General features: G+C 40.5%; 1 protein-coding gene across 1 annotated transcript; it reads right to left on the bottom strand.

Annotated features, from left to right (window-relative positions):
• Nucleotides 1-4,526: 4,526 nt before the first annotated feature.
• Nucleotides 4,527-19,617, bottom strand: gnai1 (guanine nucleotide binding protein (G protein), alpha inhibiting activity polypeptide 1). The gene is made up of 9 exons (XM_029461658.1): nt 19,126-19,617; nt 12,049-12,091; nt 10,891-11,032; nt 10,510-10,667; nt 8,719-8,847; nt 7,453-7,582; nt 7,121-7,274; nt 6,240-6,469; nt 4,527-5,746 (listed from the first exon to the last, which is right to left on the bottom strand). The coding sequence occupies exons 1-8, from the start codon at nt 19,241-19,243 to the stop codon at nt 6,279-6,281; spliced, it is 1,065 nt and encodes a 354-aa protein (XP_029317518.1). The 5' UTR covers nt 19,244-19,617; the 3' UTR covers nt 4,527-5,746; nt 6,240-6,278.
• Nucleotides 19,618-22,554: the final 2,937 nt, after the last annotated feature.

Below are 22,554 nucleotides of genomic sequence, written 5' to 3'. Positions count from 1 at the left end.
TGTGTGTGTGGAGATGAAAGCTGGACTCTGCGCAGTGAATGAACATGGCCAGCAAATATCAGGTGACGAGCAGAAGCACGGACGGCATCCAGCCGGATCATGCACACGCAGCATCCTGCACGTGACACACACACACACACCCTGCACGTGACACACACACACACCCTGTACGTGGCACACAGACGTAAACACATCAAACTCATACAGCCTTTTCCACACACACACACACACACACACACACACACACACACACACACACACACACACACACACACACACACACACACACACACACACACACACACACACGAATGAAAAAAAACTAATTGGGTTAATAGCAATGACTGGCTTTTTGGAAATGGCTGCTCTGTTATGTCACGACTTAACATCCATACACAACATAATTCAAAATGGTAATTACACAGAGCACAATGTTGTTTTTGCGTAACCATCTCTCAAGTTCTTCAGCTGTGGTCATTTTCCTGAAGAAAAGGAAATTATACAGCTTTCTTAAATGTGTCTTTAGGGTCAAAGGACATAAATCACAAAGGAAATATATATATATATATTTAAATTTTGAATGTAACCATAGATTGCCCCTTTGGGATAAATAAGATATCCTTCATACTTAGTGTTGAAATAGAGTTGTGTCTTTTTAATCCCATGTGGTTTGGGACAAACAGTTGGTATTAAACAGAAAGTAAAAATGAACTATCTAAATATGGTGCGTGAGAATTAGTGAATAGACCCTTTAAATATCCCAGACAGGTCGACTCTAAACATTACTCGCCGGGTGAGAGGCCGCTTCAGAGCTATGCAACAAAAAGTCAGGCATTAATGACAGACTGCCGACACATGACGTGGACTGTACTGTGAGAGATCCAGTGTGTGGAAGAATGTGCAGCGCAGACAGAAAGTGTTTGGTGTAACAATGTGTCCTGTCCGACATGGCTGCAGAGCTCATAAGCCCGTCTTATCTTTGTTACCAATTGCTGCCCCAAAAGAAAGTGAGTGAGGGGAGAGCAGACAGTAAACACAGCGATGGTCCAACGCTGAAATAATGCCTCCATTGTTCCATCTATTTACACCCTCCTCCTCTCCCTGGCACACACACTTCAAACATTCCCAACCCTCTGTTTATTGCTGAAAGAAACCTCAACAGTGTCACTTGTGTTGCTTTTACACTTCTACATCATGGCCGCCCCCTTGTTTACACCGTCTTCTTCCCCCTCTCTCATCAAAAGGTGCTATTAATACAACATATGCCCCCCACATAGACACACTTCAACTCCCCCAATTGGCAGCACACCTGGGAGCCAAACCCTCCTCTTCGTAGCCCAGCGTCACATAAACACAACACATTTCCTCTCCTTTATCGCTCTCAGAGTCGTTCCACCTTTCTGTCAAGCTGTAATGGAAGCTGTGGAAACATACATGTATCACCGAACTTAGTGTTACCTGCTTGCTCTTAGATTTACACTGCACCTTTATACCTTTATTAAAATGAACTGCATGTATTGCTATGTTGAAAAGAGTTTCAAACTCTGGCCCACTAAGTGAAGGGAGCTAGCTTTATTTAGAATGTGACCAGATAAGCTATGCGTGAGAAAAAGATGTCCATTCCGCTATCACAGCACTTTGCTGGTCTGTGGAACAGTGAAGCCGATCCTCATGAGTACAGTTTTATGTTTTGCTGCACTTTCGATGTAAATAAATTACCTGATTTTATAACCCAAATATTCCTTGTCCGTCTGTTTGCAGATTTAATACGCAACAAAACTCAAACATGAGGCTTGCGTGTGTGTCAGCATACATGCAAATCAGCAGTGTCTACGTGTGTGTGCAAACAACCCACACATGCAAAGCATTTGTGGCGCCCAAATGTGGGAGACTGAAAAGGGAATCCCTCATGGCAAGAGAAGAAAAGGGAGTTGAAGACATTTTTTCTTTTGTTTTTAGAAAACAATTCATTCTGAAACTGTCTTTAAAGCAAGACTGTAACTTTTTGAGGGAATGAAAGACACATCTTTTCCTCTTACAAATTTGTTTTTTGAATTTTTAAGCAATAACACACTGTTGCTCAATTCAATTCACTGAAGGGGTTTCGCTGCAGCAGTGACAAAGTTACATATCTAAATGTGGCTTTATAGCTGCTTTAACGCAGTAATCATATTGTAGGTGGGCATGAAGAAAATCAGGTGGGCCTAAATCTCCAAGAATTATAAATATAAATATAAATATAAATATATATATATATATATATATATATATATATATATATAAATATTTATTTATTTATTTATATATATATATATATATATATAAATATATATATATAAAAATATTTATTTTTATATATATATATATATATATATATATATATATATATATAAATATATATATATATAAAAATATTTATATATATATATATATATATATATATATATATATATATATATATGACCAATTTTAAAGTCACTTTTACAGTAAGCCAGGACAACGAAATTTAATTTGAATTGTACATTGTAAAGCTCGAAATGACAATAAAGTTTTTTGATTGATTGATTGATTGATTAATTGAAGACAGTACAATTAATATTATTATTATTATTATTATTATTATTATTATTATTAATATTATTATTATTATTATTATTATTATTATTATTATTGCATAAAAAAGGCAACTATCACCACAATGTTACTTGTGAAATCACTGGTGTTTAATTAAGTTACATTACAGGTAGAGATGGAGCCCCCCCTGGAGACACCAGACTGGCACAGCGGCCAAATAATCTCCCAGCGCGTGGTAAACGGGTTAGCTAGCAGCTAGCTTACCTGTCATGGCGGCACTGAGATGATTTCCCTTTAGTACGATATGTGTCCGTTCTGGTTCAGGGAAAGCTTGGAGAAAGTTCAGTCTGTGTCACTACTAATGTATGTTTTGTCTTAACTTTACATTCAGTACTATTATATTACTTAAATAAGCCCAACGACGTTGACAAGTAGCTGCTAGCAGGTTGATTTGGGGCTAAATTAGCATCCACATTGGTTACTTGACGGTTGAATTTAAACTTTATTTCACTCGTTGTCCTGTGACAAATTTAGACAACACAATATACTTTGTTTCGTCTTTATTAAAACTTGGAGACAACAAAAGCAGTTAGTTTAGGCTACATTTCCTCTGCTAATTTACATTTTTGTAAAAACGTTATATCTTTTATATCTGTCTTTTGCCTTTTTATTTATTTATTATTATTTATTTATTTGGTAAATAACAATAATTTGACTAAATGGTATATTAAATGGTGTGCAGCTTTAGGGCTGCAAATAACTATTATTTTCATTATTACTTATTCTGCCTATTATTTACTACATTTATCTATTAATTGTTTGGTGTATAAAATGGGGAAAAATGTCCATCCCAGTTTCTAAAAGTCCAAGGTGATGTCTTTAAACCCAAGACATTCAGTTTAACATGACAGAAAAGCAGAAATCTTCAGATTTGAGGGACTGAAAACGGCATTTCCTGCCATTTTTGCATGAAAATTTAATTAATTAATTAAAAATACTTGACAATTATTTTTCTGTTGATAGTCTGAGCTTCATCTCTATCCCCTTTTAATATTTTTTTAAGATGCTCTCTAACCAGTGATACCTCTGAAGAGGTTTTGTTAGAAAGTGAAGTCATCACTGATGATATTCATGGGTAGCCTATTATGGAAACATATTTGCAATGCAAATTGCGTTAGCATGACACACATAAAAGATACAAATCAGTGAGATAGTGGAGACAGCCTTATGAGTACCAGATTACACAGTCATTAGCAAATAGGAAAATTAGATTGTGGTGGTTTCTATATATGTACATGCAAGTTAACCTCGGTACGACCAAATGTTCAGGCATGATCAATTTTCATCCAAACAATCCTTCCCATTGAGAACTACTGCAGGTAACGCCACGGTGGAATACAAATACGGTGGAGGTTGTGTGCAAAACTGACAACATTGCCTCTAATTGCCTCTGTGGGACTACTTGTTTGGAGATAACAAGGTACCCTCGCTTCATAAGAAATACATACACAGTATGTATAATAGTACCTGTTCTGCGTGGCAAGTTTGCAATCTCTAAAAATGTGAAGTGGCACATAGCCAATTACAAAAGCATGAGTGCATGACCCATAACGGATAAAAGAAACCTCTGATTAGGTACGTTTTGCGTTTGAGATTCATGAGTGGAAGAAAAAAAACAATTAATCTTTGAGTATATTTAAATGGAAACCCTCTCAGGTCATTAACACACATTAAATTACAGTGGAAGGTATTTCTGCATTAGGAGAGCGTGGACAGGACATTTAAAGGAAACATGCTAGATACTAGAAAAAGGAGCATAAGATACATTTACCCTGCTTTGTGCTTAAGCAGAAAATAATAATAATAATAATAATGCAATAATTAAGCTTTCATTAATGTAGAAATGCTTAACGGTTTAAGATACATTTGTATAATAACAGAGCAACTCCATGTGGTTTGTAAATGGTTTTTATTAGCAAAATAAGGGAGATGAGTCTACAAAGATTCTCCATCCATGGAGAACATACACATACATTGACAGTTGTGGCAGTTTCTTTATATGAACAGATCCAGGACTATATGTATTACTCTTCTTGGCAAAGTAGTACTGATCTAAAATCACAGACCAGGCTCCCTTGACCATCTCAGTTTCCATCACCTAAATGAAAGGCTTCATGGATCCTCGAATAGCGCCTCTTACTCTCAAATCACCGCTAGACAGGACTCGGGAATGACGTCTGAACCTTAAAACATTTCAGACCTCATCCTCACCTTTACAACCATCTTTTCTGTGGTCTGGTTTGTCTCTCCTCGTAATACATTAAAATATACATTAAAATGTGCCTACCCTGGTCTTGACTTGAGCGTATTATAAGCTCAAAGCCTCGACTAACCATTTTCCGAATGGTTGGGAAGAATGGATATTTTATACAGTTTAAAAACCAGAACCCCAGATCTGCGGGGCAAATGTAACAATATACATCTCAGTATTGTACTGCGTGATCGGCCGGCGAGGCCTTCCATTGTCATGGCTGGTGGGGGGACGGGGACTGTGGAGGCTACATGTTAGTCACCATGGAGACCCATGTACCTTTAGACCAGAGGGAAACCTTCCTCTTCCCGACAGCTCAGTGGTGTGCACGTAGACGATAGCAGGGACACTAACATATGAAAACAGTTTACCTCTTTATGTTTAGAACAATTCAGCAGGCAACAGAACAAGCATTGGGACTACGGCCGCAGCAAAAAGGCATGCGAAGGCACAAGTACCAACAAACTGGACTCAAAGTTGTGCCCCTTTTCTTCCCTTTGGGTTGAAGGGAAGGAAGAAAAGAAGCATTTCCACCAACAGCAAAGATTCCTTTTCCAGAGACAGCGGCAGAAAGAACAGCAAAACAAGTGATCTCCTGAAAAATTAAAAACTAAATAGAAAGTAATTTTTATTCTTTTTTTTTTTTTACAAGTGTGCAGATTTTTTTTTTTTGCGGTGACACTTTTACAATGATACAAACATCCTACACAAATGTCGCAACACTAGTTCAAAAATGTTCCAAGACAAAAACATAAATAAAGCTGTTAAAAGTGGCGTATAGTACAGCACTGGTCCGTGACTGATCCTCCCGGCTCTTCTCATCTTCCCCACCAAAGATGCACAATAAACTGGCTCCACTGCCTGAGGACAGAAGAGGAGAGAGAAAGAAACATAAAGGGCGTGAGGAAGGGGGAGGGATGGCCATGAGTCCATATAAAAGAGAGCTTTTGGAAAGCTCAACCTTGCCTTACTGTCGCTTCACAAACATCTAAATAGAGCAGAAAATGTATTTAAGCTGTAGATAAAAGAAGGCACTGATTACACAATTTAACCGTACATTTGGTTTACGATAGATTACGCTGCATCTTTGTGGTCAACTCCAGCTATGCTCCTCCATAATCCTGAATGAAGCCAATGTGTTAAGCACATTTGAAAGAAAAATGCCGGAATGTCTCCCACAGTTTCCTCAGCAACTCCCAATACACCCCGATGATATGAACACACATCCAGCCATAACGCTGACATGTGTCCTCATCCATGAGCCACACATGTGAATACACACGTGGGGCTTTGTGGTGGATCTCTTGGTTGTTAGAAAAGATCAAGGGAGGGACGATGATGAAGAGTTCCTTACCAAGAAAAAAAAAAAAGGTTATCTTCGTCGTCACTATCCTCAGAAGAGACCACAGTCTTTCAGGTTGTTCTTGATGATGACGTCGGTGACAGCGTCAAAGACAAACTGCACATTCTTGGTGTCTGTGGCGCAGGTGAAGTGGGTGTAAATCTCCTTGGTGTCCTTCCTCTTGTTCAGGTCCTCAAACTGACATTGAATGTAAGCAGCTGCTTCCTCGTACGTGTTGGAGCCTGGAAAAGACGAGGAGCGGGAAGTGGAAGAGTCAGGAAGTCAGTGCATAGGAAAAGGTATGGAGGTTGTATATTTGTATTGTTTGAGGAGCGACTACCATCCTACTAACTGGGCATTCTGCGTGTCGAAGGTGGAGTTAACCATATTAAAGCTGAGTGCTTAAAAAGGAAAGGTTAGACGAAAGCTAATTCAATCATTTCTTTATTACGTGTACAAACGACAACTTGTGGTTCTATAGGGGGGGGTTACGTGCCAAACTATTTCTTGGCGAGGAGCAGCAACTTCCTGAAGCGTCTGCTGGTTGCTGCGCCAAGCCAAGAAATAGTCCCCATGACCCCCCCCCCCCTTAAAGAAACCACAACTTGGTTTTATACACTGTTTTTGTGTGGATTTAGCAATGTGGGATCATAAGTGAGCTGTAGAGGTGCTGGTAAGCAGGAGGTATTTACTTTGGACAGAGCCAGCCTCGCTGTTTCCCACCAGTCTTTATGCTAAATTAAGCTAACCGGTTGCTGGCTGTAGCCCTATACAAGAATGGTATAATAATACTTTTAATTCATTACAAATAGCAGTTTGTGTTAATTGCAGAATGCACATGATCAGCATCAGTCATGAGCAGGTCCCTTTCTGTAAGACGCTGCCAGTCTTACCTGCGTATTCTGGGTAGCAGATGGTTAGAGGACTCTTCTTTATCTTCTCCTCAAACAGGTCCTTCTTGTTGAGGAAGAGGATGATGGAGGTGTCTGTGAACCACTTGTTGTTGCAGATGCTGTCGAACAGCTTCATACTCTCGTGCATCCGGTTCTGAGGGGGGGGGAAAGGAAAACGATTTGCTCACTGATCCATAAAGAAGGAAAACTCTCATCCTTTGTTTCTACTTGTCTGACGCATCACAATTCCGGTAAACAACAATTTCCGCTGTGTACGAACACAGAGTGCTCGCTGTAATGTTATTCCATGAGTCAGAGGCGGAAGCACTCACCATCTCCTCGTCCTCAGCCAGCACCAGGTCATAGTCACTGAGGGCCACGCAGAAGATGATGGCGGTCACGCCTTCAAAGCAATGGATCCACTTCTTCCTCTCAGACCGCTGACCGCCAACATCAAACATTCTGGGGGGGGGGGGGGGGGGGGGGGGGGACATAGACATACAAGCAGTGTTTAAAAAACAATCAATGGAAACGTCGCTGAGGCTGCTCTGGTCTCGCTGCAGTGTTTAGTGATGACAGGAAGTGATTGAGGGGAAAGGAAACAGAAATTCTTTGTCTATTGTTACTTTTAAACAATTCTGATTAAGATCTTAGCGGCGCAGAGAATACTCAAGTGACCAGAAAATGGCTAAACTGACCGTGTTATAGGAAACAATTCAGAACCGGAGCAGACGTTTTCTATTTGCTCCTCAAATGTAGAATTGTGGGACATTTTATTGCTTGATTTTTTAGCACTTTAGAATAAGAATCCAAAAGGATAAAGTAGGAAACAATCACATAAAAATGTATGTAGATGTGGCAAAAGAACCAAACAAAGGCCCCATTTAGCTCCTGTAATAGCTCCTATCGGTCTACTAAACTGCAAAAGCCACATCTGGAAATACCATGGCTTTAAAGGCAGCACTGGGGGAGGGAATAATGAATGTAAAAGTGGTGCGCAAATAAAAGAAGTAATCACATTTAACTCAAAACATGAGAAGGACCGACGTCCTGGCTTTTCATTGTGTCTTCAGTTACAAAGTTAGCCATCACACTGTTGGACCCGTGATGAAGAATACTTGGCTTCTAATGTAGCTGCTGTGTCATTTCTGCATTACGTAGAGCAGTAGCTTCTTTACAGACATACTGTAATGTGTTGCAACATACAACTTTCACAATAACGGTGCGTCATCATGACTGTATTTAAGCTGCCGTCAAAGACAAAAGTATAAACAGGAACATTAGCATGGTTCTGTAATTGTGTGCGTCTTTGTGTAGTACACACTATATAACATTTATTTCTCTTCTGTTTTGTGTCCCAACAGTATGAATTTCTGTGACACTAGCATCATGATATCATCAGGCCTGCTGCCCCCACTTCCTGTCAGGGCAATTGAGTCATCGCTGATGCGCACAACACCTTCACAGACTGTATCACAACTTACATCTGTACACGTACAAAAAGGTAATTTCTATGAGAGTGAATGAGTCAGTTACAGGAAGGGAAGCAAATTAAAGAAACCATTTCAAACTAGTTGCTACAGCGAACATATTCTCACTTGAAGTGAAGGTCCTTGAATGTGAAGTGCGTCTCCACAATGCCTGTGGTTTTGACTCGGGTCCTCAGGACATCCTGCTGAGTTGGGATGTAGGTGGCCTGGGATATCCTGTCCAAATCGTTCAAGTAGCTGAGGGAAGGACACAAAGAAGAGGACATTAGGCAAAACAATCTGAGAGAAAAAGGGAGTGAGAAGGAGAGCGGGATGGGAAACAAGTGGAAGAAAATGTGTCAGAAGTATCAAGGTCAACTTCCAGTTGAACAAACAACTCCCAAAGCAAACCAGGTGGGGCTCCGTATTTTAGACTTTCTGTTTGAAGCAGGAACCTTCTTTGTCAAATTTGACAATTCTCACCCAAAGTTAAGGAGAAGAGATAAAGAATAAACACACAGTTAACCTGAGCCGTGGTATTTTCTGTGGGGAGTGCACATTGTTTTGTGTTGGGTGGATTCCCTGGGTCTAAGGTCACGCAGCTGAATTGGAAACTCCCTATGTTTCAGAGTGACGGTTCTTTTCAGCCTGCGTTAGTCCCTTAATGGACTAGCCATCTGTCCAGGGTGCTGTCCCACATACCTGCTAGGATAGCCTCTCGTGTTTTCATGGTCCTGAATTGGTACAGTAATAGAAAATGGACGGAATTTTGTTCATTCTTTATTATTTTAGCGTAGTTTCCTCTTAATAAAACCCAGAAACTAAATGTCCCACATCTATTTTTCCCCAAATAGAAGAAATACTGCGACATGAGGTGTGAATGAAAGTGACCTTCACAGACGGATCCAGACTAAATTGTTATGATAATGAAAGTGTAGCAGCCACCCGAATTTAAAAAGGTTATTTTTCTGAAATTGTTTCAGATTTAACTGACAATAAACCTACATTTTCACACACTCCGGGTGTATTGTGACCCAAGCAACTCAAGGTTATTGCTGATAAATTACAATGAAAAAAGAAAAAGAAAGAAGAGATTAGTGACCTCTAGTTGCTCGCAGACAAACACGAGTAATCTCTCCTTCACGCAAACAACCCTTTTGTTTGTTTTTCAAGGTATTAAACAGTAAAAAACACAAGGTTTAACCATAGTGTTTCCTATTCATGAAAAGCCCCTGAACAGCAGGATTACAGGAACCAATTAGAAAAAGGCCAACAACTGCAGCTCCCTTGGCCTCGCGACGTAGCCGGTGATGTTTGCTCCGTAGCACCACAACAAGGAAAATAAATGACTGTTCTCCTCACAAAACACAGGAGCTGCATTGCGATGATATCATTGCTTTCATCCCCAAAGAGCTCTTGCACAATACATAAAAGATTCAGGCTGGTCAAGGAAAACAATGGAGCAGTGTAGACGCAGGGAGATTTGATCACTTCTTTCTAAGCATGTGACAGATGTTCCTGTGCTGAGGTGTAAGGTCTAGGAATAAATTGTCCTGCCAGTCACCGCTCTTCAGGCTTGGTAGACGAGGGCAAATATTGACAGTGTAAAAGTCCAGAGAGATGCATGTTGCCGTAGCTTTCTGCTATCCGAGCATGGTTGAAGGCCGGGACACCTTGTGTTTGGCATGTTGACGCAGCAGCTCTCTGCGTGTTTGTAGTGGAATGGCGGTAATTTGGGCGTCGTCTGTTCATCTGATGCGACTTTGTCATTAAAAACTTGTTGATGTAAATTGCCGTGTGCAGGACCGCTGAGTCTTTCCAGTGGGTGATTCATTTTGTTTGGGGGGTATAAAAAAGGAACTGTTCCCTGGGTTGTTTCTTTAGTGTGTGCATGTGTGCATTTGTGTATTTGTGACTCACTATGCTGCCGAGTCATTGAGCTGATATTCGCGCGAGCGGCTGAAGCAGGCATGAACACCTCCGTCCTTCCACAGCCGCTTAATGACACCGGCCAGCTCTCCCGTCATGAAGCCTTCCTCTGCCGAGCCCGCCAGCACAAACAGCTGCCGTGCATCATCCTAGGAGAGGAGTCGCATTAAAGTCAATATCATAAATCAACCATCAAAATCATTAGACCGACATTATCATTCATTTTAACCTGCTAAAATGTAATTTAATTACTTTTAAAAAGAAAATACCACTGACTACGTTCGAAGCTTACTTTCCCAGGAGTGTTTGCCAACGCCACAAAGTCTCTACTCTAAACCCACCATAATACACTCCTCTCCCTCTGTCACTCACAGCTCTTGCGGCATCGCCGAAGTCGATCTTGAGGCGCCCCATGGCTCTGATGATGGCAATGATGGACTGGATGGTGTTGCTGTAGACCACAGCCTTGTACTGCTTACATTCCTCTTCTGAGTAGCCTGCCTCGTGGATGATCCTGCAGAAAAGGGGGAAAAACAGGGTCAGCAGTCGAGTCATTTTCCAACACTGCAAGAACTTGCCTGATACAGCAACAAACAGTAACAGAATTGTATTACGTGCTCATCTTCTCATGAGAAACTCTCGAAGCTGAATGATGCCTTTTCTTTTTCAGCTTTCTGAGAAATGATCTACTTTTGTCCTCTTATTCAATACTCTGACTTCACATGATCATTAGAACACCCGCAGAAACAGTTTCATTTTTTATTGAAATATTCATCACTGGGCTTTTATTTTCTTTTGATTAATTAACTAATTGTTCGGTAAAATTTAGGAAGATAGGTAAAAGTGCATGTCACGATTTTCAACTAATTGATCGTTAGTTTGATCAAGTAGTTTTTCCGGTTTGGCCTTCTATAGGACTTGGTGACAATGTGAAAAATGCAGAATATCACAAGAGTTATTCTTAAAATGTGTCCGCTGCATCATGCTACAATAAATAGAAGTCATTTCCTCAAATCAGACGCACACGGTGCCATGACATCTCTCATGGACTGGCATTCCAGTGGATTTATGACTGTTCATTGTGAGTCAAATAATTTCCACACATCAGTCACAGGTAGCAATATCATATCTGATAAGCTGCTTAAAATGTAAATGAAAGGCATCTGACACGTGCATGTCTGCTGATTAATGTGTGTGAGGGTGCTTATGTAAAATGCAATTTATGTAGGACGCACGCAGCATGTGGATGATGCATAGGCAGAGTTCATACTAATGTATTCTGCTGGGTTGTCATCATGATCCATTATACATGGTACCTGTTTTCCATGCGATTCACGGAGCATATTAATACTCAGAGTCGCTACGAGGACAGATCGTTTGTGTGGGGGGGAAACGAATACTCTCTTTATGTCATTATGCATATCAGATGAGAGAAGAAGTCATTGTTGATACACTGGAAGAAGCAGGAAATAAAAGATTGTTTTGATAGTTCAGTGTGAGGAATGATCAGATGCAGCGAAATGAACTCACTTCATCTGCTTGACAATTGTACTTTTCCCTGATTCACCAGCGCCTGGAAAAGACAGAGAAGGAGAACAGGTTTATTAGAGAGTGTAAATATTTCAAGAGGTTAGTCTCGACTGTAACGAGCTGAGTGTTATCCATTTCAACCCTTATGTCACCCTGCTCACTTCCTGTAGCTGGAGAATAAAAAAAAAAGAAGCACTTCAATGCAATGATCCAATGTGGCCAAATGGCATGACAAGGAACCATGAATATCCAACCTGAGCTTAACCATCTCAGCCAAAGGAGAAATGAGAAGTGTGTGTGTGTGTGTGTGTGTGTGTCTTTAGTGATCAAGTTAAAAGCAGTCTTTAAACCTCTGCTCCAGGCAGATATACTGATTAGTCGACGCCAACAAGCTCAGTCGGACGACTTGTTTTGTGATAAAGCTCGAATATGGCATTGTATAAGGCTACGGTGTTTGGAATTTTATCAGCAGAAGAATCACATCACAAGGCTCTTGGCTTTAACGTGGCGCACAGCTACAGATTAAATAGATTATTAACGAGTTGTGAAGTGGCAAAAAACAACATGCTGTGAGTTCAGGATGCGAGGGCGCTCGGCGCCGGGAGACTTATTTATTCGATTAGAAATGTTGTAGTTGACCGATGAGACAATACTATGATGCGGAGAGTGAGGGGTGGATAGGGGGGGGGGGGGGGAGCATATTGTCGTCACACCTTTCGCTTTGCAGATCTCTCAAACGTCACAGCGCCATGGCAACTGCTCTCGTTACATCCAGGACATCTCTAGTGTGAGGCCGCAGTCACCTGAGGAGGCTTTGTGGTTGTGTGTGTGTGTGTGTGTGTTGGCCTCCACTGGGAACATTATACATTATGCATCTGCTGCTATTTTTCCTCTACTGTAACTAGTCACTTGGAAGTGGCCCTATTATTGAAAATGTTTTTTGTTTTGTTCTGACCATCTGTAATGTCCTCATAAAGCACATTCATTAGACTCATGTCCACTAATGGGTATTACTGTAAACTACATTACATCTACTAATGCACTGTTAGTCAAATTAAAACATTTCAAACCACTTCAGAGTGGCTATTCCCTGAGTCAACACTCCCAGCTTCCCTGTCATTTCTAGAAATAGAATAAGAGGAAGTGGAATTGTAGCATGAAGTCTACCACTATGCGTTAGCTCGTGATGCAGTCAGCAGAGACAAGATGGTTTGCCATTGCATAATGAATCATCTGCTCTAATCTAGCTCCACTTTCCTTGATGCACACTATCTGCGTTCCTGCAAACTCTCCCTCAGCAGTAAGTGCATGCTGATAGTACACTCCTGACACTTCACCTTCAGGATAATTGGATGCGATTCACCTGAGGACACATTTTAATTACGTGTTACCACTCGGGTGCCGGAGAGCCCCGGAGAGGGGGTGACGGCACTGTGGCAGCTCCCTGTGCTCCGAGGCCAAACACTGGCTGCGTGAATCCCTGTGGGAATCACGGCTGGCCGGTGAGCTGACACAGTTGCACCCCTCGGCGAGCCCAAGAGACGTCTTCACAATGCCACAGACACCTCACATATCGCCTCTCAATGTGGGACGCATGGAAATCCACTTAGGGCTATGATCTCACACTGAAGTTCAAATTAGCCTTCTTATCAAAGGAAGCTTTCAGCCAACTCCACTTGTGTGACTTTTTTATAGTTTTGTTTTGTAAAAGAGTGTCCTTTACACAGGATGTTGTGAGGATATACAAATACCTACCATTTAGAGCTGCAATACAATTAATGGGAAACTATTTAGCTAACTTTCAGTCATTTATCAAAGCAAAAATAGCAAACATTTCCTGACTTTAGACACTCAGGTTTGAGGATTTGCTGCTTTTCTCTACTTCATATCAATGATGCAGCTCTACGAACATCAATCAGAAAACAGTTATGTGACTGTTCCACTCCAAAAGTAAAAAAAAAAAAAAAAAAAAAAAAAGAACTGGAGAAGAAATTCCCAGATAAAACAATATAATTAAACTTTTAAAAAGGGGTGCACATTTTAATGACGTTTCAGTCAATGAAGTGTGTGAAATAGCACCACGATTACATGAACTATGATGAATCGCAGTGTGAAACTACTGTAATTGTGAAAAATAGCCAGTTGTGCCAGAGAAATCTTTTGCCACCGCTCCGTATAGTACAGAACCCTGATAGAAAGAGCCGTTTACACAAACTGAAACCACCAGCGGAACAACTGCAACGGTGATAAACCTTCCTACTAATTCGAAGCGCTCCAATGGTTCAAATTGGACGAATAGCATAAACTAATCGTCTAAGTCTTCGTTATAATCAATGTAACGTCTGCTCTGTGCTTATGCAAGTGACTCGGCTCTTGGCCTCTCTACACCAGTGATATCATTAGGGTGTGGATCTTGTTGAAGTCTCTTGGCCAGAGGAATACAAAACACAGAGTCGTCCCGATTTTGACTCAAACACACAGACCTTTAAGGGCTACATGGCACCACGAGCCTGACCTATTGGTCCACAAGCAGAGTCATGTTACACACCCACAGCTTTGATACACCCACCCCGAAACAGCTACAGACTCAAAACCACTGGACCAGCTGGTTTCTGTTTCTAGCGGTTCAAACTATTTTAGGAAAATCCAAGCTAACCCTTCCAGAGCAAAAGGAGTTTTTTTCTTCTTCTTCTTCTTCTTCCACAGAAAGAGAGACGTTTCTGTACACCAACTGCAAACACATCTTTTCTCTCGGAACTTCCCTCGGTTGATCTTCCAAGGCAGCAGGGAGGTTTTATAACAATGGCGGTATGGAGACAAATGTGATTAAAATGGCTACCATTCCTGGGTCTTTTCCATTCATAGATTAACCAAATGTCACTGCTAATTCTCAGCAAAGTGTGCTTGCATGCCAACCAAAGTAAAGTTAGCAAAAGTTTTTCAGGCTCCAGGTCCATAGCATGAAGACACATTTGTGTGGGTCAGGAGGTTTATGGGGGCCAAGCTGCCAACACGTCCTCTTTTAGGTGAGCAGTCCAAGGACTTGAGGAGGGCTTGGCACAATGTGCAAACCACATTAGTGATGCCACATTAGCAGCCCAACACCATCCACCCCCCTCTCTCTCTCCCTGTGTTTTACACTCTTACTCCGTCATATACATCCCTCTTCCTCTTTTACAGTCGGTCTCACACAGTCATTTTCCCATTATGATGTATTGTTCCTCTCACTCAATATCCAATTCCTCTTTTTTTCCCCCGCTCCCTCTGGGGGGGATTTAAGTATGAGTCACTCATGAAGGATTCCAGGAGCCTCCGAGCAGCGCGCTACCCACCAGGGGAAGCGACCAGGGGGATTGAACTGCCAACAAGCAGATCGATAGCTAAAAGATTGTTTCCCACACACACAAACACACAGAACTATTCAAGGACATTTCTAATGATGCTTACAGAGATGTTGGAACGTGAACAATTGAGCTACTTTGATTGCCCCCCCCCTCCCTCCTAGTTTTTAAGATGAGTAAAACAGCCATGCTTCACTACATGTCTGGTAAATACTGGTTGCATTATATAACAAAAAAAAAAGAAACATGGCAAACATTAGAGAGAGAACAATGTGAGACAAAGGCTAAGGATTATTAATAAAATTCTTCCCACAGTTGCACGACAGCTATAGAAAGAGTAATTAGGCGGAGGAGATTGTAATCTATTTTAGCATGTAGATATGAATAGTAGGATAATTGGGTCCTGGAGATGATGGAAATCAAATGAGAGCCAAATAAAGACGAAGCGCTAAACGAGAAATATGTTCAGTTCTCAGGGAGAAAAAAGACCCCCCCCACACACACACACACACACACACACGCCTCCCCCCCCCCCTACAAAGACACCTGAGCCTGCCAGAAAATTTGGATGTGACAGCGTGCATGCAGACTCACAAAGATTCAAATCATTTACATGTAAATTGGAGGTTTTTACGTCAGCGTAATGATTTCATGTCACTGACAGGGAGCGCACATAAGCTTGTGATTACCATTTAAGTCAGCGCTGAGAACTACGTGGTGAACACATGAACCTGCCACTCACCAAACCACAAGAGGTTTGCTGTATACACACATATCAAGACATTTAGCAGGGGTCACCTCCGTGTCATATAAACACTTTTCTTCTCGTAGCGTACAACCAAAGAAGAAATGGTATATAATCCCTAACTCCTAAATCTAGATCCAATATTCATATTTTATTTAGCTCTTAGATGTTTACACAGAAGACAAAACTGACATTTGTAGCATAAAAAAAGTTAGCAACGGCATTAGCGAACATTCGATGATGTATTCTCAAAATGTTGACTAAAGTTCACACACCTGTGTTGCCAGAACTCGCGAGAGTTTGTCGTTGGTCTCAAACAAAGTTAATTTGTCCGTTTGATAAATGCCATTTTCGTGTGAGAATGTTTGGAAGAGATGTAGCTTGTGAAAAATGGGTCCAATATTTACTTTGGTGACTCTCGGGTTAGGATTAGGGTTAAGAAAATCTAATATCGCGATATTTTGAACAAAAACCTCAATATCGATAATATTGTTGGGTTGACTAATGGTGCGCTCATAAAATATTTACACCATGACATTTTTGATAATCACCAGTAATGTGGATTAAAGACAGAATGATCATTTCAAAACATTACATCAGGAGAAGACAACACTAATGCCAAACTACAATATCCATATAATCTATAATAATATATCGATATTATTGATGTTGCCCAGTATTATCTGTATTTGTATTAATAGACCTGCCGTGAGTCTCCTAAAGAGGCGTGGCGAAACCCACGTGACACACATGAAATTGAGTCTCAGTGTGTTGTTGTCTCTGACACGTCTCTACAGCCCTGCCAGCCTTTTACTACCAAGCCACATGTGTTGCCTACTTTTTATCCATGTTGACAGCGCGTGTTTAGAGAAAGGTCTACTCCAGAGTTGCTTGAGAATCAACAACTCCAAAACAGTATCTTTCCAGTGACTGTTTATCCGCACGATAAACAGCTCAAACTCCGAACTCGGACCCTCCCGTCTCTCTGCAGAGGAGCGTTTTCATTTTTAATGCTTTAGTCATTAGCAGTGTTCTCATCTTACAGCCCCTCTTTTCCTTTCTCCTGCTGTCCCCAGCCTGCCTGTGTGTCATTTCTGGCAGTAACCTGACGAGGCTGCCACGCTGAATGGATAAAAACGGCAGGAACCGGCGCCAAGGCAGCCACGCGTGGGGGCCACACGACCTGGCACACAACTGTCACGAAGGCTATTCTACCAACAACAAAAACAACCGAAAAAAGAGGGTGGTTAAAGTAACACCACATGGTTTGTGTCAGCGCAAAGGCTGACGAAAACTCATATTCCACAAGCAAAAAACTTGACCTAACTTGCTCGCTCCAATCGTCAAGTCCCATCTGGCTTCCAAGCACCCGAGGAATGTGGTCTACCTTCAGCGAGAAAATGTGTACATTCTTGTTCAAACAAACTGATACCAACGTCTCACAAAATGTTATACATGTACCAAGAAATGTAAAGATGTTGGCCTTTGATGTGAAATGTAATGAAAACCAATGGGCAATGGTAGAAAAAAAGTGTCGCTAAATTATGCAAAAAACATGAGCAAATATTTATCTTGCTTCGGTTCGCAAATCTGTCCACAAAAGCCACTAACAGCTCTCATTCTGTGCCTTCTGTCAGGTGTTTGATATTGATATTGGATTCAGACTTTGTGTCCTGGTAACCCACATACCATGTGTGTGCATGTCAACATTTCCCAAAGCTAGCCACCTAAGGGGTTGATGGAAAAGTTTTTCACCTACGGTCTGTATTTACAAGGATAACAGTGTTTCCCCACATGTAAGTAGTGCCGTTAATTGACACATGGCTGGCTTCTAAATGCAAAGCAGTTCACATAATTGTGCATACAGGGTCGTCAGAAGGAGCAATGACAAACACATGTAATGAATGCAAGAAATTACAAAAATAAAAAAGTATAAAAGACATCTGTGCCATTCAGAAATCATTCTCGAGGTTAATTTTAAAAAGGAGTATATCAATTTGCCAAAATAATAGCCTGTGGATTCGTAAGCACCAACATAAAGCGCTTTATGAAAGTTGTTTGGTACACAAAAGGTCAAAATTGGCACTGCTGAGAGTAATGAAAGGGTCATGAGGCAACTGTATCTACATCAACATGTCTTGTCATACAGCTGCTTACTCATTTAAGTTCATCAATGGCAATTTAGTTTGAATGCCTGCCATTTTAAATGTCATGTTTATAAGGCTTCTTTTCTAAATTACATTTCCTGCATTCGTTGCGCAATATGTTTTCCCTTTTCAGATATCTCTGTATGCATCTTAGTTTTTTTAACTTGAGATGAGGACAAGACAAAGAATGCAACAAGGTATACATATCAAACACAAGGGAAAGCTGCAGACCCTTAATAGGCTCAACTTTTAATTTAAAAAGCAGGGATGGACGTTTAAACATGCCTAAATGACTGGACTCAACAAAGTTTTCAGTCACATTCAGTCAAACCTGGGCCCCAAATAAGCCATAGGCCTATTTTCACTGCATTGCACTGGACTAGAGAGGAAATGTGCCATTGTTGTAAGGATTTAGTCAATACAAATGGCCTACAGTGGCTGCTGAATGGATCTTATGCCAACAGCAGTCAAATAAAAATAAATATATATTTTTAAAAAGGAACAAAAAAACTTGTCAGGTATATAATTCTGATTTAAAAAATGATATAAAACGTATTTAGTAGTTTTTTTTGTGTAGTTTTTTGTTTTCCGTTTGGAAATAACGTCAACTGACAGTTGACGGTTAACTAAAGCTAGCTTGAAGGGGGCTACATTATGCTAGCGATGCGGAATTAAAACTCCGTAACACTTCCCAACTGACAGCACCTTAAACTGACCGTTAACCAGAACAACTAATGTGGTTATCACGGCAGGGTTCGCCCCCCCCCCCGCGGTGTAACTGCTGTAGGCGAACACAGCGAAGTTCGTCCAGCGACCGAGTCCCCCCCATCTTCTCCCTGCTTACCGAGCAGCAGCAGCTTGACCTCCCTGGCTGCCTTCTCCCCGTCGTCCCTCAGATTCCTGTCGATCATTTTACTGCGCTCCACCGCCGCCTTGTCCTCTGTGCTCAGTGTGCATCCCATCCTCGACTCTGTCCTTCAGACCCAGATGGTGTAAAAAAAAATTAGCTAAAATACCATATATACCCACATTAAATGGTTAAAACTGCTTTCACCCCGCACACACGCCCTTTTTTTTTTTTTTTTTTTTTAAATGACAGGCAATCGATCTGTTCCGAGTGGGGAAAAAATGGGAAGCAAATCGACTTTTAGAAAATAGTGTGGCGTTTCTTCAACCCGCTGGAAATCCTCCTCACATCTGAGGGAAAGATATTTGGATAGGGAAACAATTCCTTAGTGATGTCTCTGCCACCCGTTCGCCTCCATTCGTTGCGGCGGCGACTGCTGTATGTACAGCTTCGACTGGAGAGAGCTGCTCCGTGTGTTCCGCAAGCAGCGACAACAATCTTACTTCCGGTATAAGTTTTCACAATAAAGGTAGCATATCCACAACCCTAATACTGAAAGGATTTACAGTAGATTATCACTAAATACTTAACCATACTATACTATAATCAGCTGAAAAAGCCCATCTATTCTCTAAAACAGATTAAAATATTAAAATACCTCTGTTTAGCAGCACAATTACATTTAGACTTTATGTAAGCATAAAATAATCACAGTAATTTGATGGAACCAATGTGACATTTAATGCCAACATGACTTAAAACGGGCCATCCTGGTTGCCTAGTGTAACTGCAATGTGGTTTGATTCTGGACGGGACATTAAATCTATCACCTATCACTTATCTTCTGTCCACTATCAAATAAAACCGTTTAACAGTGTTGGGAAAAATGCCCCAAAAGTATTTCGCATAATGAATTGTGACTAAATTACCTCAAAATCCTTCCTTAGGCCTTATTTCAGTCCCTTTATATATCAAAGATGAAGTAGCACTGTATTCTGCACATTTGTCTTATAATGTCGCGCAATTAAAGAAAAGCTGACTTGGACAGCCTTGTATTTCATAATCATGAAAACATGTTTGATTGATGATGGTTTTCAGACTATTTAGTGCAGTTCTTACAGGTAAAAAAACCCCCAACTCAAAACCGCTTTTATTTTGGAGGTAGACGCCCAAACCGGAAACCTCTTGACAGCGGAAAGCATTTAAAACCTGCACACCCATAGCTTTACTCGCAAGTACCCAAATAAAAATCCATATAATTTTTACTTTATTGGCTACAGCATGTGGCTTTTATTTTGATATACAATAAAGATAATAATAATTTACTTTGTGAGTATCAATTAGTGAGTGTAACTAAAATTCTTAGAGAGATATATTCAAATATATTATATTTATTCCTAGTATTATACACAACTATTAACACTTCTATGATCACATTACCTGTTAAGGCTATAATGCAACCTGTGTTTTTAGCATGGATTGTAACTAAAACTATAACTGTGGCACTGTTAGTCCCATCCCCTACTCATTCAGCCGTACGTGACCATTGTTTGTGGTTTAAATTATTTAGCCTGTTGGACAAAGTCAAGTGTGACTCTTCAAAGTCAACAGTCAGTCCAAAGGTTGGTGCTGTTCACTTCAAAATATTCCACACATGGTGTAAACAACCCTGCCTTTCCATGCAATTTTCATTTTGAACGTGGCTATTTGGGAGTAAATGCAAATGTGTGGTGTTGACCTTTCCATTCGAATCCTATGTTGGCCTGAGGTTCCCCGCTTTGTCATCCGGGCTTCTCTCCAGGTTTGAGATAACAGCAACCAGAGGGTGTATCCCTCAGGCAAAAAAAAAAGGTTATGTCATTTTATCTAACACAAAAAATACCACAGGCATGGAGTGAATTCATGTTCTTTGAAAGGGAACAATGTTCCTAGTGATAAAAGCTCATACCTGCTTATATTAGGAGTTTTTAGATTCTACTTGTAAACTGTATATTTATATGTTTTTGTGAGGCTACGTGTGCAAATCTATGCATTACATAAGAGGAAACGCTTGATGGTCATGTGCTGTACAGTTACTGTTTATTTATTCAATCATACGAATAAATAAACCATGATAAAAGATGGCGTACTGTCTTTTGTGTACACTGCGATCTTTCCACATGAAGACGAAAAAACTGGTTTGTTGAACGCATATTCAACCCATAGGAGCAGAGATACAGGAAATCATTTTTGCAAAACATAACTTATTAGAAACACGGACTAAAAATTACATTAAAACCTCAAATTAATCATTAGGAATTGGAAACAATTATTTTTCCAAAGTATGGTAGTCAAACGTACACTTAGTTTTAGATGGGTGTAAAACAAAAAGAAACAAATAACTGAAATCCAATCCAAATATTGAAAGTTGTACTTGCATGATCAACAAAGTCAGTCAGGTGAGACTGAAACTGTTTTGACATGAGTGTTTGTTTGAACAGACAGACAGGTATTTGGCAGAGAGACTCTGAACCACATGGACCGGCCTGCTGGACCAAACATGCAGTGAGTGGTGAGGGAATGGTGGTGCTGCCCTCCAGTGGGGAGAAGACGTAACTTCACAGCAACTGTAACTGATTACAATTACATTTATGTTGCATTCCCTTACACTGCACAACATAGCCTGTAACCAGTAGTTGTATAATGTCTTCTGTCCTTTTGGAGGAGAAGTTTGGAAGAAATGTCACTATTCAGTTGCATTATGGGAAGTGTATGATCCAGCGTTTTGGTGCTTGATTTATAGAGAATATATCCGCTCTGCTGCACAGATTTACACCAGTCTTGTCTTCTAGTTTTCAATGACTTATGCCTATATCATAGTCAGAATCACCCACTTATCAGTTTAGCATTATTTAGTTGACTAGCTGAACAAAATGTAAGTGACTGTTGTGCTAGGGGACGTCATCTTTGTTTGGGTGAAGAGATAAACAACAGACAGTGGGACAGTAATGCAGTGAGTCTGGCCTGTTACTTTAAACTTGGCAAAGAGTGCAGGAAGGATTTATCACTCACCATGTGCATAAATCAGGTTCCAAAATCATTTATATCACAATAACAAATCAAGATAAGCGTGGTGAAAATGTCTGTAAGAGAGATAAAGAGCAATTATGTTAATATCCTGTATGACACAACCACAAATAAAGATAAGCTTTTTTTTTTTTTAACTGTCTGCACAATGAGGATATACTTAATTATTTATATGTTCCTCCTTTTCTGTCTCTTGTAAGCTCGGGGGTCGGACCAAAAATGTAAGAGGAGATGAATAGAGAATGAAATCTCTACGAAGGTTGTCTTCATCCAGGTCATTGGATATCTAGAGCTGATATCTCACCTCCTGATATAACTGCTTGAATGAGGGTGCAAGTCTTTGGCAAGTACAGGCTTCAT

Source organism: Cottoperca gobio, chromosome 23 (genome assembly GCF_900634415.1).
Source record: "Cottoperca gobio chromosome 23, fCotGob3.1, whole genome shotgun sequence".
Lineage (NCBI taxonomy): Eukaryota > Metazoa > Chordata > Actinopteri > Perciformes > Bovichtidae > Cottoperca > Cottoperca gobio.
Note: the sequence above shows the minus strand (reverse complement) of the source record. Positions and strands in the feature narration are given on the sequence as shown.

Coding starts and splice junctions, on each gene's coding strand:
- gnai1 (XM_029461658.1), bottom strand. CDS start 19,243: ATGGGATGCACACTGAGCACAGAGGACAAGGCGGCGGTGGAGCGCAGT. Junction 12,092..19,125: donor GGTCAAGCTGCTGCTGCTCG/GTAAGCAGGGAG, acceptor TGTCTTTTCCAG/GCGCTGGTGAATCAGGGAAA. Junction 8,848..10,509: donor CTCAATGACTCGGCAGCATA/GTGAGTCACAAA, acceptor TCCTTCCCTCAG/CTACTTGAACGATTTGGACA.